The sequence below is a fragment of the Sinocyclocheilus grahami genome, unplaced genomic scaffold (genome assembly GCF_001515645.1).
Source record: "Sinocyclocheilus grahami isolate Dianchi unplaced genomic scaffold, SAMN03320097.WGS_v1.1 scaffold767.1, whole genome shotgun sequence".
Taxonomy (NCBI): domain Eukaryota; kingdom Metazoa; phylum Chordata; class Actinopteri; order Cypriniformes; family Cyprinidae; genus Sinocyclocheilus; species Sinocyclocheilus grahami.
The window spans coordinates 364,926-379,178 of record NW_015505946.1 but is presented as its reverse complement, the minus strand read 5'-3'; the positions used below and the strand labels follow the sequence as shown (position 1 = coordinate 379,178).

Genomic DNA, 14,253 nt, shown 5'->3' with positions numbered 1-14,253 from the left:
TCCGGGACGGATTAAGGCACGGGCCTACCGGGCATGTGCCCAGGGCACTAGACCAGAGGGAGGCCCTGCCGAAATACCGCTCTTCCCAGAAAGCGACCTTGGTGAACGCCTCTGTCATGCTCATTCAGACGGAGATTGTTGTGACAAAAAAATAGCTGAATAATGTTTTTTTTATATTTGATACCATCACGCCGGTGTGATTAGAAAGTTCAGTGTGGCACATCATCAGCCGCTAAATTCAAACCTGTGTTTGCGCTTTGGCTGGCACTAAGCCAGAGACAGAAGCGTTTTTACAGCGCTGAGCATTATATTATGACCAATGAGTCATTGCTGAAACGCGGTGTTTTGTTCAGTGCGTGCGCTCCCCGACTGAATTCTGCTCTCTGGCAAATTTTCTCATCAGAAACAACAAAGTGCAGATGTGAATGTACGAATGTAAGTAAGAGATTCATTTCACATTGTAAACTGCTTCAGTGATTATAATGGGAGTTTTTGAGAGTGCTTAAATAGAGAGTGCTCTGGCTAGACTGAAGTCAATGATAATGTTCTTCTCTTTCTGTACATTGAAAGTGTTATAATTAATAACTTACAGTGTTTTTATTAAATCCACGTTAAATACAAAGTCAGTCGTATTAAAAATATTATGGCATGACACCCATATCTGGTACTTAAGTAAAAAGATGGGTTTTATGCGTAATTAATAGATAGTAGGTAGGTATAGCTTTATTGTCATTCAACTGTACACACACACACACACACAGAGTGCACATATGAATGAAATTCCGTTCCACTGGCTTATAAATACTGTACTAACTAAAACATGTAGCCTCCTACTGTACAGAATCAGTGTAAAAATATAAAAATGATGAAAGATGCTACAGCATAGGCTACATTAAAAAATATAGCACTAAAAGGAATTGACAGCGGCATATAGATATTGATAATGCACATGGTGATTAGCGGCATCTAAATCAAATTATTGCACCTATTAAGTGGTAGCCCATAAATACAATCATTGCACATTATAAATAAATACTGTTAATTGCAGTATCCCCATCTTTACACTAACACTTATTAGGCTACTTTGCCCATCGCCCATTATAGTTCAACTAACATCACCTATAAAGACGCAAAATTTACTTACACATATTTGAGAATCGTTTGGAGATATTTCGAATAAAAAAGGAAAGAACACCGAAGGAGGCCTTCTTGCCCAGGGCACCGCTGCGTCATAATCCATCCCTGTGTGTGTGTGTGTATATATATATATATATATATATATATATATATTTGTAAGATATGTTAATGATGAAGCGCTAATATAAGTAAATAAGTAAGTAATATATTATTCTAATGTGGTTATTATATTTATTTTATTGGCATATATAACAGTTATCTGTATAAATTATAAAACACTATGACAAGGTAATGTTTATTATATTATATACATTTATTTATTACATTTTATATTAGTAAGATATGTTAATGATGAAGCGCTAATATAAGTAATAAATAAGGTAATATATTATTCTAATGTGGTTATTATATTTATTTTATTGGCATATATAACAGTTATCTGTATAAATTATAAAACACTATGACAAGGTAATGTTTATTATATTATATACATTTATTTATTACATTTTATATTACCATCTCACACATGGATCGGCATTTTCTATAATGTCTAAATTCTAAATCAAAATACATATCTGATATGACTTAATATATAATTAGAATCAAACAAACAATATAATTCATATTCTCAAGGATTAAAGATTAAACGGGGGAACAAAAAAAACGATTGCACAACCATCAATTAGGTGGCGATATGCACCAAGCATGTAAATGACCATTGAACAAAAGAAGAAGAAAGAAACAGCATGGCACGCTTTTTCTTAGCGTCCGTTTCCATAGTGACTCATCGATTCATCGCTCTGTTGAGAATGTCTTGAGTCTTAACCAGGAACATACTTCGAGTTGAATGAACTTACTCCCGGACACGTTTTTGGAACCACATACCTCGAGTAAGCAAGGTTTGGGGTTAATCAACCGAAAGTTCAGGGTTTAGCTGACGGTAAGTTAACCGTGCTTTCTGGAATACACCCCAGATTTAGCAATCGAGATAAACATAAGCCGTGGTGGTTGACATGCAATCATAATTTCTGTATGATTAGTAGACAGTAAACAATTAAAATATGACCATACTGGGCTGTCAACACCTGCAAGGGTCACTTAAATAAATCCATTGTTAGCACTGAACCCAATAAGTACAACACTTTCTGTTTGGCCTAAATAAAAAAAGTAAATTTCCCATAATTGTCTGAGAGAGAGGAACTGACCGTGCCCCAGCTCTGTCTGAGCGTAGGTGCCTAACATATGGAATGACTCGGCTAATGGGATCCATTTTTTGCGCTGTTCAGCTGTACACTGGCTGTTTAAGGTGGGAATGAACATGACATAATGGACACCAAAGGGCTCTTGATACACACCCTTCGCAATACTGCAGGATAAGAGCAAACAGATATAAAACTTCAAGTAGAGATACACGCAAATATGCAGTTACAGAAATTTACACTGGTTTTCAGAAGTACTTTTTAAAGGCAAATGTATTTACACATTTATATAATTATTGCTTTGCTTTATACTGCTTTGTAATTATTTATCAATTAACAGTACACAATGGCTGCATTAACTGAAATTAGTGCAACATAGTGCTAAATGTGTATTAAAAGTGAACTTTCAACCATACTTCAACTATTTCAGTTTGAGAATAGGAGTAGAGTTGGTAAACTCTAATTCTCTTTAATTCCCTTTGACACACTTTTAACCTGAGACCTTTGCTCAGGTTATCTGCAAACACTTTGGAACTTGCCTTTGATTGCAAAATAAATAAGCTTTCATGTTACTCGCAAGCTTTTTTTTACAACATCATACCATTGGTTTGGTTATGTAGAAAGGATCTACAATGTTACATTATTAAGTAAGTAACGTAATGTGACAAAAACATATTTACTAGATTTCCATTAATAAAAAAAATTTATAAAATAAACAGGATTTTTTTACTCCACATCCAGAAAAATGCATTGTTTGGATGAAACCAGTTCAAAAAGATAAAAGATAAAAAGATTCTTTGAGCAATGTTGGCACTATGAAGGAACAGCTGGAATGAAGCAAGAATATAACCCATACATGACGTGTCATTGATTACAAAATGCTGGGACAAAGGTGACAATAACACCAGGGCGCTCATTATTTACTTTCATATTCTTCTTTCAGCTTTCAACTACTTTCAATTAACTTTCATATTTTCAAGACTTTACCTTTATATAAAAGAGTGGGGAAAATTCTAATCATAAAGAGTAGACTTACCCAAGCATTTGACTGGGAGTCTGTTTTAATATGGACCTCAAAACTTTTGTTTTCTATCCTCTATACATCACACAATCACACAATATCCCTAAATGGCAAATACACAAACCTCTTGTAAGAGTAGATCTCCTCTGGATCAGAAATACCATATTCCCTAAGCTTCAAAATCATCTGAGCACTCTTCCGCACTGCTGCATCATATCTCTCACTGCGGGAGAGGAAGTTCAGGTCTTCATGCTGGAAGTCTGGATCACTAATCACCAGAGACTCTAGGAAATAAAAATTAAGCACAACAGGTGATGAGTGCCATTTTTTAACCTAACTTTTTACCTTGATGTCTCAAACTTGCTGGTGTAAAAAATGTTCTGGCTGAGGATCTATGATACAGAAATAGAAATAGAGATTTTTCTTACACTACTGAACATTAAATCTCTCTTTCATTTTTTTAGTCATACAATTTCGTTATGCACAAAGTTATGTTTACTTTAGAATAGATAAATAGATAAAGAGGCCCAATTTAATGACAAAAGAAAAAAGGGAAAAAAGAAAAGAGAATAATAATAATAATAATTAATAATAATGAAAGAGGGTGTCACTGCAAATACACATGTAAAGTGACTTGGTATAAGAATCACCATCCCCTATAAAAGCAATATAGCAACTCTGAAAGTGCCGCTGGCCTTATACACGTAATTTTCATGAAATACTGAAATAGTACAATAGAAAATAAAAGCACAGCAATAGTCTGCAGAAAAAAAATATATAAAATTGTATTTTGTGGAAAGTACAATAAATGCATTTCCTGAGAAATATTTTAATTAATTAGAAATTAGAAATTGATTAGGCTTAAATATGCGTGTTTTATTTATATGGTCTAGTGTGAGCTTGCCCAACCTCCATTAAAAGAATTTATAAAACATATGTCAGATTGTGGTATTGGTACTAGGTCTATCATTAGAGGGGTTTGCGAGGTGCCATTTAGGCGAAAATCTTTTTGACAAAGTATTGTCTTTAATAGGGAGTAAATATCGGAATAGTTTACCGCAGTCAATAAGACAATTTTCTACTTATCACACTTTTAAATACCATCTTAAAAAGTGGCTTATGACGAATCAGTTGTGTAAACATTATACGTAGAAATTTTAAATAATGTGTTTGGGGTATTTGTGTTTTATGTAGTGCTGTATGTATGTCGGAGTACTTGTTTTTTTGTGTACCTGCCTAGGGACTGCGGATGTAAATTGTACTGTTGCTATAATCCGGCTTGTTTACATTTTGTATTTCATACTAATGTTCATTAACATGTATTGTCTCTATGAAATAAATAAACAGATCAAATCAAATCAATTATTTTTTTCTTTTGCACTCAAAAACAACATACACATACATTATATATATATATATATATATACACACACACACACACACACACACACACACACACACACACACACACACACACACACACACACACACACCCACATACATACATATATACACACACACACACACACACACACACACACAATTATAATAAATACAATTATATACAATGCAGATGAAATCAGATAATTCTGATCACAGCTGACCTATTTCTCTCCTCCTGCGTGTCTTTTCTGCACCACCATCCAGTATGTTCGTAAGGATCTCCAGGTTAAAAGATGCATTTTCACGTTCACGGCTAATATCAGGATTCATGACTGTTCCGTTGGAGCTCCTTCTGGGCGACGTGCCTTCTGCTTTGTGTGCTTTTATTTATGTTGTATAACGTTTCAACTCTGGCCTACTGGGGTTTGTTACTTCCTTGAAGGAGGGCGAATTTTGACGTCAGTTGTAAATTGACCAATAGAAGCGATAACAAATCGGTTATCAAGACACACGTGATCCAAGTTTACAGTTAACGTACGCTTTCTCCAATGGTAGAGCCGCGGAGGTTGGTATCTCCCAACAATAAGGCAAAAGAGTCATAATTCCGGATTGTTATTATTTTTTTTAAACTACGTTTTAAGATGCATACCAAACGGGTGAATTACGTCCCTTTTGACTTTGTATTTACTGTTGAAAAAAAGGACTGGTGAACGCAAAATACAAAAACACAAAATAAATAAAACGTAAATAATACATACAAATAATTATGATGTAAATAAAACATAAGCAAATAAATAAATGAACATACTGATGCTTGGCCAATTCATAAAATGTATGTGGAAGTGCGCCAGAGCCCTCATACCTCTTTCCTGCCTGGTGACGTGTCACGTGACTCTGTGGCATGGCGCTGTTGTCTTAATGTGCCGAGTATCTAAAATACTATTAATTTCCAATGACCCAAGCCTCTAGATGCATGGTTAAACTGAATATATAAAATGCTGCCTCCTCCAGCCGTGTTTCACTTCCTCTGGGAGATCAATACAGACCTGGTGAAAGATGGTGCTTCAGTGCGAACGAATGGCAGGTCGGTCTACTCGTTAAAGTTGTCAGTTTTTTTAGGTGCGATTTTTATTTATTTAACCCCACTATATCTTTAAATTAAATGTCAAATCTAGTCAGAGAAGTGCTGCGAACATCCGTATTTATTACTGATAAAAAATAGCTTTGATCCTAGTGTAGTAGGTTACATTTTGAGTAAACTTTCTTAATGTTCCTGTAAAACTGATTCAAAAGAGTCATACAGTTTAAGGCTGTTTATAAAATATGTTTGTATGTTGTATTTTTGTTTCAATACCAGTAAACGTGTTGAGGTGAACGGACTTCTGAAATGAAAACCAGGAACATTTCCTATTTCAGTGGTCAAAATATTTAAATCTTATACAATTAAAAACTGGGGATTGATATGGTTTTCATAATGCTGTTGTTATAATTAATAATTATCACGATGTTGGTGGTTTAAACTGAGCCTGGCTGATTTTAATTCACCAAAAATCACAAAAGGCATACAGGTGAAAATATTATTATAACCAGATTTACAAAAATAAACCAAAAACATGTAATTTGAAAAAAATTGTGTTTGCAGTGTATTTGTGGGGTGTTTTAAAAGTGCTGTAAAAAGGGAAATTTCTGTGGACAGGACACCAAAAAAAACGTCTGGTCACTCTAGCATATGCACTAGCAGTGCTTGTATTTCATAGCGTTTCAATCAACTGGCTCTTCAATATGCATTTTTGGCAGAGGTGGACAAAGTACACAACTCCATTACTTGAGTGAAAGTACAGATACTGCTGGTCAAATATTACTCCATTACAAATGAAAGTTGTAAAGTCAGATTTTTACTTAAGTAAAAGTACAGAAGTACTTGCATTTAAAAGTACTTAAGTACCAAAAGTCAATGCACTGTTTTGTTATTGTTGTATGTAATACTTGCAATACCTTATGCCTCTGAAACAACTTACAATATATTACGCCTACTGAATACACTGACTAGCTTGCAGTATCTTTGGAATAAAGAGCTTTTAGAATGTTACAAACCAATAGAAATGAAACAAGTGAGTTGAAAAAAAAAAACTTTTTATTTAACACCCCTACCCACCCCCAAAACAGCAGCATAGTGATCTCACACAGCTCTGGCAGTGTGTGCACACATCTACATGTAGCCATTCATCCACATTTGAGCCAAGTAGACTGTGAAATGGCTGTAAATACAGATTGATAAGACAAGAAAAACCTGCTTTAAAACCCCAGCAACACAACTGTAGCTGTATAACGTTACAACAGCAACACTGCTTATCAAAAAAGCAAAACAGCAAGATTTATTTGACATCAAAACAAAAATGTCAAAAATTGCTCTCTAATTGCTCTTGTGGTACTTTTGATGTCTTACACAGAATGGACTGTGCAATGCTGCATCAAGTCAAACACCTTGTGTTTTTTAGGAGATGCACAAAAGTTCTCCTGTGGTTTATAGGTAATATTTTCATTTACACAATTTTGCAAATTCAGACAATATTTTGTCTAAATTATACCACAATATTAACTTCTTATTATTGAATTGTTGTAAATAAATATCACAATTGCAAATGGTCAGTGTTTAAAAAATGCTGGGACATCACATAACCCGACAAGAGTGATTACTGATAGGGTGTTATAAATTACTGATTACTGATAAAAAAAAAGAAGTCACATTTCAGAGAAGAAAAAAAAAAATCACCCACTGACTTTCAAAGCTGCTACATAATGACAACTTTTAGGTCCTTGATGGAAGTGTAGTGGAGTAAAAAGTTTGATATTTGTCTTTCAAATGTAGTGAAGTTAAAGTCCTACGTTTCCCCCAAAAAATAATATTCAAGTAAAGTACAGATACTCAAAAAGTGTACTAAAGTATTCAGTGTTTCCCCTGCCATTATATTAGGGGGGCGGCTATACCTTGGTCTATAACTTGTTCTTTTATTAAATAAACTAAATAGCCTTATGTTATTTATCTTATTTATACGACGGCATGTCAATTCTGTCTCTATGTTACATGGTCGCGCTCTCACAGCGGAGGTCCGCCCCGATGCGTGCACACAAATGAGTACACTCCCACTCCCACTAGTATTTGTGAATATTAAGCCACACAACGACTATTTAAATATGAATTCTGCGTGTCTATGTGTTAATGAATGGCGCAGATGCGCGGTTTTGTGTACTACTCGTACTGAAGCGTGCGTGCCGCTTCTGGTGATATTAACGTCTGCCATCTCACTAATGAGGACATAAATACAAGAACAACATCTCCAGAACTGCTCTGAGAGTCACTTCATGTGCATTTTACCATTTCATTTGAGTAAAACAATCCTCATATCATATAAACACAGGAAAGTAAAGGTATTCATGGCAACCCGTGAATTTGTGGGCTTCTGCTTGTCCACTCGCCTTTTCAGGACTGACCACAGGTTCTCTATGGGATTGAGATCCGGGGAGTTGCCTGGCCACGGATCCAAAATTTCAATGTAATGATCTTCGAGCCACTTCTTTATCACTCTTCCTTTGTGACATGGTGCTCCATCATGCTGGAAAATACACGGATCATCACCAAATTGCTCATGGATCGTTGGAAGAAGTCGCTCTTGCAGGATGTTTTGATACCACTCTTTGTTCATGGCAGTGTTTTTGGGCAGAATTATGAGAGAGCCCACTCCCTTGGTTGAAAAGCAACCCCACACATGGATGGTCTCAGGATGCTTCACTGTTGGCACAACACAGGACTCATGATAGCGATAGTGTTCACCTTTTCTTCTCTGAACAATCGATTTTCCAGATGTCCCAAACAGTCGGAAGGGAGCTTCATCAGAAAAAATAACTTTGCACCAGTCTTCTGCTGTCCAATCCTTGTACTTCCTGCTGAATTTCAGTCTATCCTTGACATTTTTTCTTGTAGAGAAGTGGCTTCTTTGCTGCCATTCTTGACACCAGGCCATTGTCCAAAAGTCTTGGCCTCACTGTGCGTGCAGATGCTCTCACACCAACCTGCTGCCATTCCTGAGCAAGCTCTGCACTGGTGGTGACACGATTCCGTAGCTGACTCCTCAGGAGGAGACGGTCCTGGCGCTTGCTGGACACTCTGGGACGCCCTGAAGACTTCTTCACTGCAGTCGAACCTCTCTCCTTGAAGTTCTTGATGATCCGGTAAATGGTTCTTTCAGGTGCAATATTCTTTGTAGCAATTTCCTTGCACGTGAGGTCATTTTGATGCAAAGCGATGATGGCTGCACTTGTTTCTTTGGAGGTAACCATTGTTAACAAGAACACAATGATTGGAAGCGCCTCTTCCTTCCTTTTATAGCAAGTCTGCTCTTACAATCTATTTAGTATGATAGTGATTTCACCTGACTATTAGTCATTTACACTTTAACATGTGCTGCTGATATGATTAGTCAATTAACGTTAGCTGGTCATTTTGTGTCTGGATCAAAACACAGTGAAATTTGTTTTTTTATGAAAAGTTCATTTTTTGGCCAATGAAGCTTTTAGCAATTATTTAAAATGCATCTGATCACTCTACACAATAATCTAGAAACAATGTGAATGAACACCACAACAGCTTAAGCAGCAAACTTTGCAAATCACAAAATTTGTCACTCCCAAAACTTTTGGCCATGAATGTAGTAGGTTAGACTAGTGCGCGTGCGCAGTTAGGGCTCTATCATACACCTGGCGCCAGGCGCGACGCAAGTGTTTTTGTTAATTTCAGCCCGACACAGCTGTCATTTTCACGTCCTGTGCCACGTTATTTAAACAGCTAATGCATTTGCGCCCATGTGTGCGCCCATATTTTTTCTTTGTTATTTAAAGAGTGCGTTAGTAATATGCGCCTACAGACAGGTGCACAACGCGCGTACACTTTGCTTATTACACACAGGGCAGCAGCAGACAAACATTTTTTTAAATTTAAATTTAAATTCCGCCATGCAAATAGCGAACCCGCCGTGGCACGAGCACAACTGGCTTTTAAAGAGGATGGGAGATGAGACTCTGATTGGTTTATGGCACGTTACGCCCAAAACACTCCCATTACTCATTAAGAGAATAGGGACAACCCTTTTAGACCATGCTTAGACCGTTTTTCCCATCATTAAACTAGCAAAAGTGGATTCGGACACGCCCTAACCGCAATTGCACCGTGCGCTTTGGACTATGCGCTTAGATCGTTAAAATAGGGCCCTTAGGGTTCTTTCACTGCGTGATTCAGTCTATTATAATGCATTTTGAATGAACACAAAATTCAAGATATGGGGGCAGAAAATGTGTATGTGTGTGTATATATATAAGTGAATATGTCCAAATTGGTCCCAAAGTGTCAATATTTTGTGCGCCCACCATTATTTTCCAGCACTGCCTTAACCCTCTTAAGCATGGAGTTCACCAGAGCTTCACAGGTTGCCACTGGAGTCCTCTTCCACTCCTCCATGACGACATCACGGAGCTGGTGGATGTTATAGACCTTGCGCTCCTCCACCTTCCGTTTGAGGATGCCCATGCTTGGCCAATCCATCACCTTTAGCCTCAGCTTCTTTAGCAAGGCAGTGGTCGTCTTGGAGGTGTGTTTGGGGTCGTTATCATGTTGGAATACTGCCCTCCGAAGGGAGGGGATCATGCTCTGCTTCATTATGTCACAGTACATGTTGGCATTCATTCCCTCAATGAACTGTAGCTCCCCAGTGCCGGCAGCACTCATGCATCCCCAGACCATGACACTCCCACCACCATGCTTGACAGTAGGCAAGACACACTTGTCTTTGTACTCCTCACCTGGTTGCTGCCACACACGCTTGACACCATCTGAACCAAATAAGTTTATCTTGGTCTCATCAGACCACAGGACATGGTTCCAGTAATCCATGTCCTTAGTCTGCTTGTCTTCAGCAAACTGTTTGTGGGCTTTCTTGTGCATCATCTTTAGAAGAAGCTTCCTTCTGGGACGACAGCCATGCAGACCAATTTGATGCAGTGTGCAGCGTATGGTCTGAGCACTGACACGCTGAGCCACACCCCTTCAACCTCTGCAGCAATGCTGGCAGCACTCATACGTCTATTTCCCAAAAAAACCTTGTTGAGCTGCAGGTTTATGCATGCATTTTTTATTAATTTTTTTATTTAATTTTTTACAGAAATTATGTTTTGATTATTTTTGATTATTGAGCTGCAGGTTTAGGCTCACTTAAGTGACTGCATTTTTTTCATTTATAGGGATTTATAGGGACAGAAAATGATTTATTTATGTTCTGATTATTGTTGAGCTGCAGGTTTAGGCTCACTTAAGTTCTGATTATTGTTGAGCTGCAGGTTTAGGCTCACTTAAGTGACTGCATTTAATTAAGAAGAGTTTAATTATTTATTCTAATTATTTAACCTGACATGTTTACTGTTCCAAAATGTTCTATATGTTTCTTAAAAATAAAATGTTCAGTGGGGGAAAAAAGTAGTTTTTTTTTTTTTTACCCAGACATTTAAAAATAACACATTTTAGAGCTGTAATCACAATACCGTGATACCGTTATATTTTTATCTAAGGTTATCATACCGTCAGAATCTCATACCGGCCCATGTCAACAATTCTTTTATAGTTCTTCTTAGTAACAATACTGCGTTCAGCCAACGTAAATTTTTTTGTTCATGCAATGATGATTGTCTTATTTTGCTAATAAAGTTATTCTTATCATAGCAACTGAAACAACAAGTACTGTTGTTGAGTTAATTTATTATTTTCTGTTTCCTGGATGGAAAAAAAAGAATGTGTAAATAGTCACCACATTACCATTTTTATGTCTATTTCACGCATGACAAACAAGGACTTATTTCTTTATCAATTTATGTCATTAAAATAATGATGATATCGAGAAGATAATGAAATGTTAAAAACCAATATGGACAACATTGTCTTTGTTTATTAAGCATCCTACAAGACTAAGATATCCAGAATATAGATTTAAGTGGTTGAGCATACTCTAGGCCTCAATACTTGACACACAAACCTCAAGAATGATGGCAGTCAACAAATATAAAAAAAGATGAGCTCTTTAAATCACTGCACAACAAACAACTAACAATAATGACAAAACAACAACGAAAAAGTTTAAATGAAGCCAGCAAACAGCAAAACAATAACCCTATAACAGTATCTGCATAATTTCTTCATGCTGCAATGCATGCTGGGAACTCACAAAGCCTTAACATTTCAGCAATATAAAATGCTTTGTTCAGACAACTCTGTTTGATTAGTTGGGACAACATTTGGGATCTGACAAAGGTTTTTATGTTCAATTCTGTTGGTCTAACAAGGATTTTTATGTAGTTTCAAGAAAACTGCATTTTTTAGTATTTGAGACTCGAAAGGTTTCGTAAGCTGGAAAATATCAAGTTGCATTTTTTACAGTGCACAAATCCTCAGTCAGACAGATTGTGTAGAAATGGAGGAGATTCAAGACCACTGTTGCCCTCCCCAGAAGCGGTCAACCAACAAAGATTACTCCAAAAGCAAGACTTGTAATAGTCTGCGAGGTTGCAAAGGAACCCAGGGTAACCTCTAAGCAACTAAAGGCCTTTCTCACATTGGCTAATGTTAATGTTCATGAGTCCACCATCAGGAGAACACTGAAGAGCTATGGTGTGCATGGCAGAGTTGCAAGGAGAAAGCCACTGATCTCCAAAAAGAAAACCACTGCCCATCTGCAGCTTGCGAAAGATCATGTGGACAAGCCAGAGGACTATTGGAGAAATGTTTTGTGGACAGATGAGACCAACATAGAATTTTTTGGTTTGGAGAAAAGAACACACTGCATTCCAGCATAAGAACCTCATCCCATCTGCGAAACATGGTGGTGGTAGTATCGTGGTTTGGGTCTGTTTTGCTGCACCTGGGCCAGGATGACTTACCATCATTGATGAAATAATGGATTCTGAATTATACCAGCAAATTCTGAAGGAAAATGTCAGGACATCTGTCCAAGAACTGAGTCTCAAGAGAAACTGGGCCATACAGCAAGACAATGACCCAAAACACACAAGTCATTTTACCAAAGGATGGTTAAAGAAGGACAAAGTTAATGTTTTGGAATGGTCGAGTTAGAGTCTGGACCTTAATTCAATTGAAATGTTGTGGAAGGGCTGAAGCAAGCAATTAATAGGAGGAAATCCATAACATCACAGAGTTGAAGTGGTTCTGTGCTGAGGAATGAGCTAAAACTAATACAAGATGTTTTGCAGGACTGATAAGCAGTTACAAGAAACTTTACCTGCAGTTACTGCTGCAAAATTGAGTCACAGCAGATACTGAAAGCAAAGATTCACATACTTTTGCACCACACGGAAATGTAACACTGGGTCATTTTTCTCAATAAATAAGTGACAAAGAAAATAATTTTGTCTCATTTGTTTGATTGGGTTCTCTTTGTATATATATATATATATCTATGTGTGTATATATATATGTATGTATATATATATATATATATATATATATATATATATATATGTATATATGTATATATATATATATATACCATTTTTTCATGTTTTATGTTGCTGCCTCATGTTAAGCTGCTTTAAATTACTTTTTTCCCCCCACATCAATCTACACTCCATACACCATAATGGTAAAGCAATAAAAAGCATTTTTGCAAATTTATTAAAAATAAAAAAACTTAAATGATTCCATTACATAAGTACTCATACCCTTATCTGGGACAGTTGAAGTTTAGCTCAGGAGCATTCATATTGCTTGTTGATGTTACTACACTTCGAGTGACGTTAACCTGTGGCAAATTCAATTGAATGGGTATGATTTGGAAAGGCACACACGTCTTAATAAAAGGTCTAACAGCTGATAATGCATATCAGAGCAAAAAACAAGCCCTGAGGTCAATAGAACTGCCTGTAGAGCTCAGAAACAGGTTTGCGTCAAGCCACGCATCTGGGCAAAAGTTCAGAAAAAAAATTCTGCTTCATTGAACGTTCACAGAAGCATGTAGCCTCCATTATCCATAATGGAAGACGTTTGGAGCAACCAGGACTCTTCCTAGAGCTGGCCTCCTGGCCAAACTGAGCAATTGATGGAGAAGGGCTTTGGTTAGTGTGGTGACCAAGAACCTGATGGTCACTCTAGCTGAGCTCCATGATCATATGTGGAGATAGGAGAAACCTACAGAAGCACAAACATCACTGCAACACTCCACCGATCTGTGCTTTATGGCGGTGTGGCCAAACTCAATCCTCTCCTCAGAGAACACACATGAAAACACACTTGGTATTTGCAAAAAAGCACCTAAAGGACCCTCAGACTCTGAGAAACAAGGCACACAGCAAGAGTGGCTTAATTATGTTTTTGCTTTGTCAATATGGTGTATGAAGTATAGATTGATTTGGAAAAAAGTAATTTAAAGCAGTTTAACATAAGGCAGCAACATAACAAAA

At 36.9% G+C, this 14,253-nt stretch overlaps 2 protein-coding genes across 3 annotated transcripts in view; one reads left to right on the top strand and one right to left on the bottom strand.

Moving 5' to 3' along the window:
• acox1 (acyl-CoA oxidase 1, palmitoyl) overlaps positions 1–5,203 on the bottom strand; it is a 29,901-nt gene extending 24,698 nt beyond the window's left edge. The window contains exons 1-3 of one of the 2 annotated variants that reach the window (XM_016245758.1): positions 4,962–5,203; positions 3,482–3,641; positions 2,343–2,503 (exon numbers count right to left, since the gene is read on the bottom strand). In XM_016245758.1, the coding sequence (XP_016101244.1) occupies positions 2,343–2,503; positions 3,482–3,641; positions 4,962–5,070 (430 nt within the window). In that variant the 5' untranslated portion in view covers positions 5,071–5,203. The remainder of the gene's footprint in view (positions 1–2,342; positions 2,504–3,481; positions 3,642–4,961) is intronic. The other variant, XM_016245759.1, reaches the window with a different exon arrangement.
• A 405-nt stretch (positions 5,204–5,608) lies between these two features.
• ten1 (TEN1 subunit of CST complex) overlaps positions 5,609–14,253 on the top strand; it is a 17,369-nt gene continuing 8,724 nt past the window's right edge. The window contains exon 1 of the mRNA XM_016245757.1: positions 5,609–5,824. Within this exon, the coding sequence (XP_016101243.1) occupies positions 5,736–5,824 (89 nt within the window). The 5' untranslated portion in view covers positions 5,609–5,735. The remainder of the gene's footprint in view (positions 5,825–14,253) is intronic.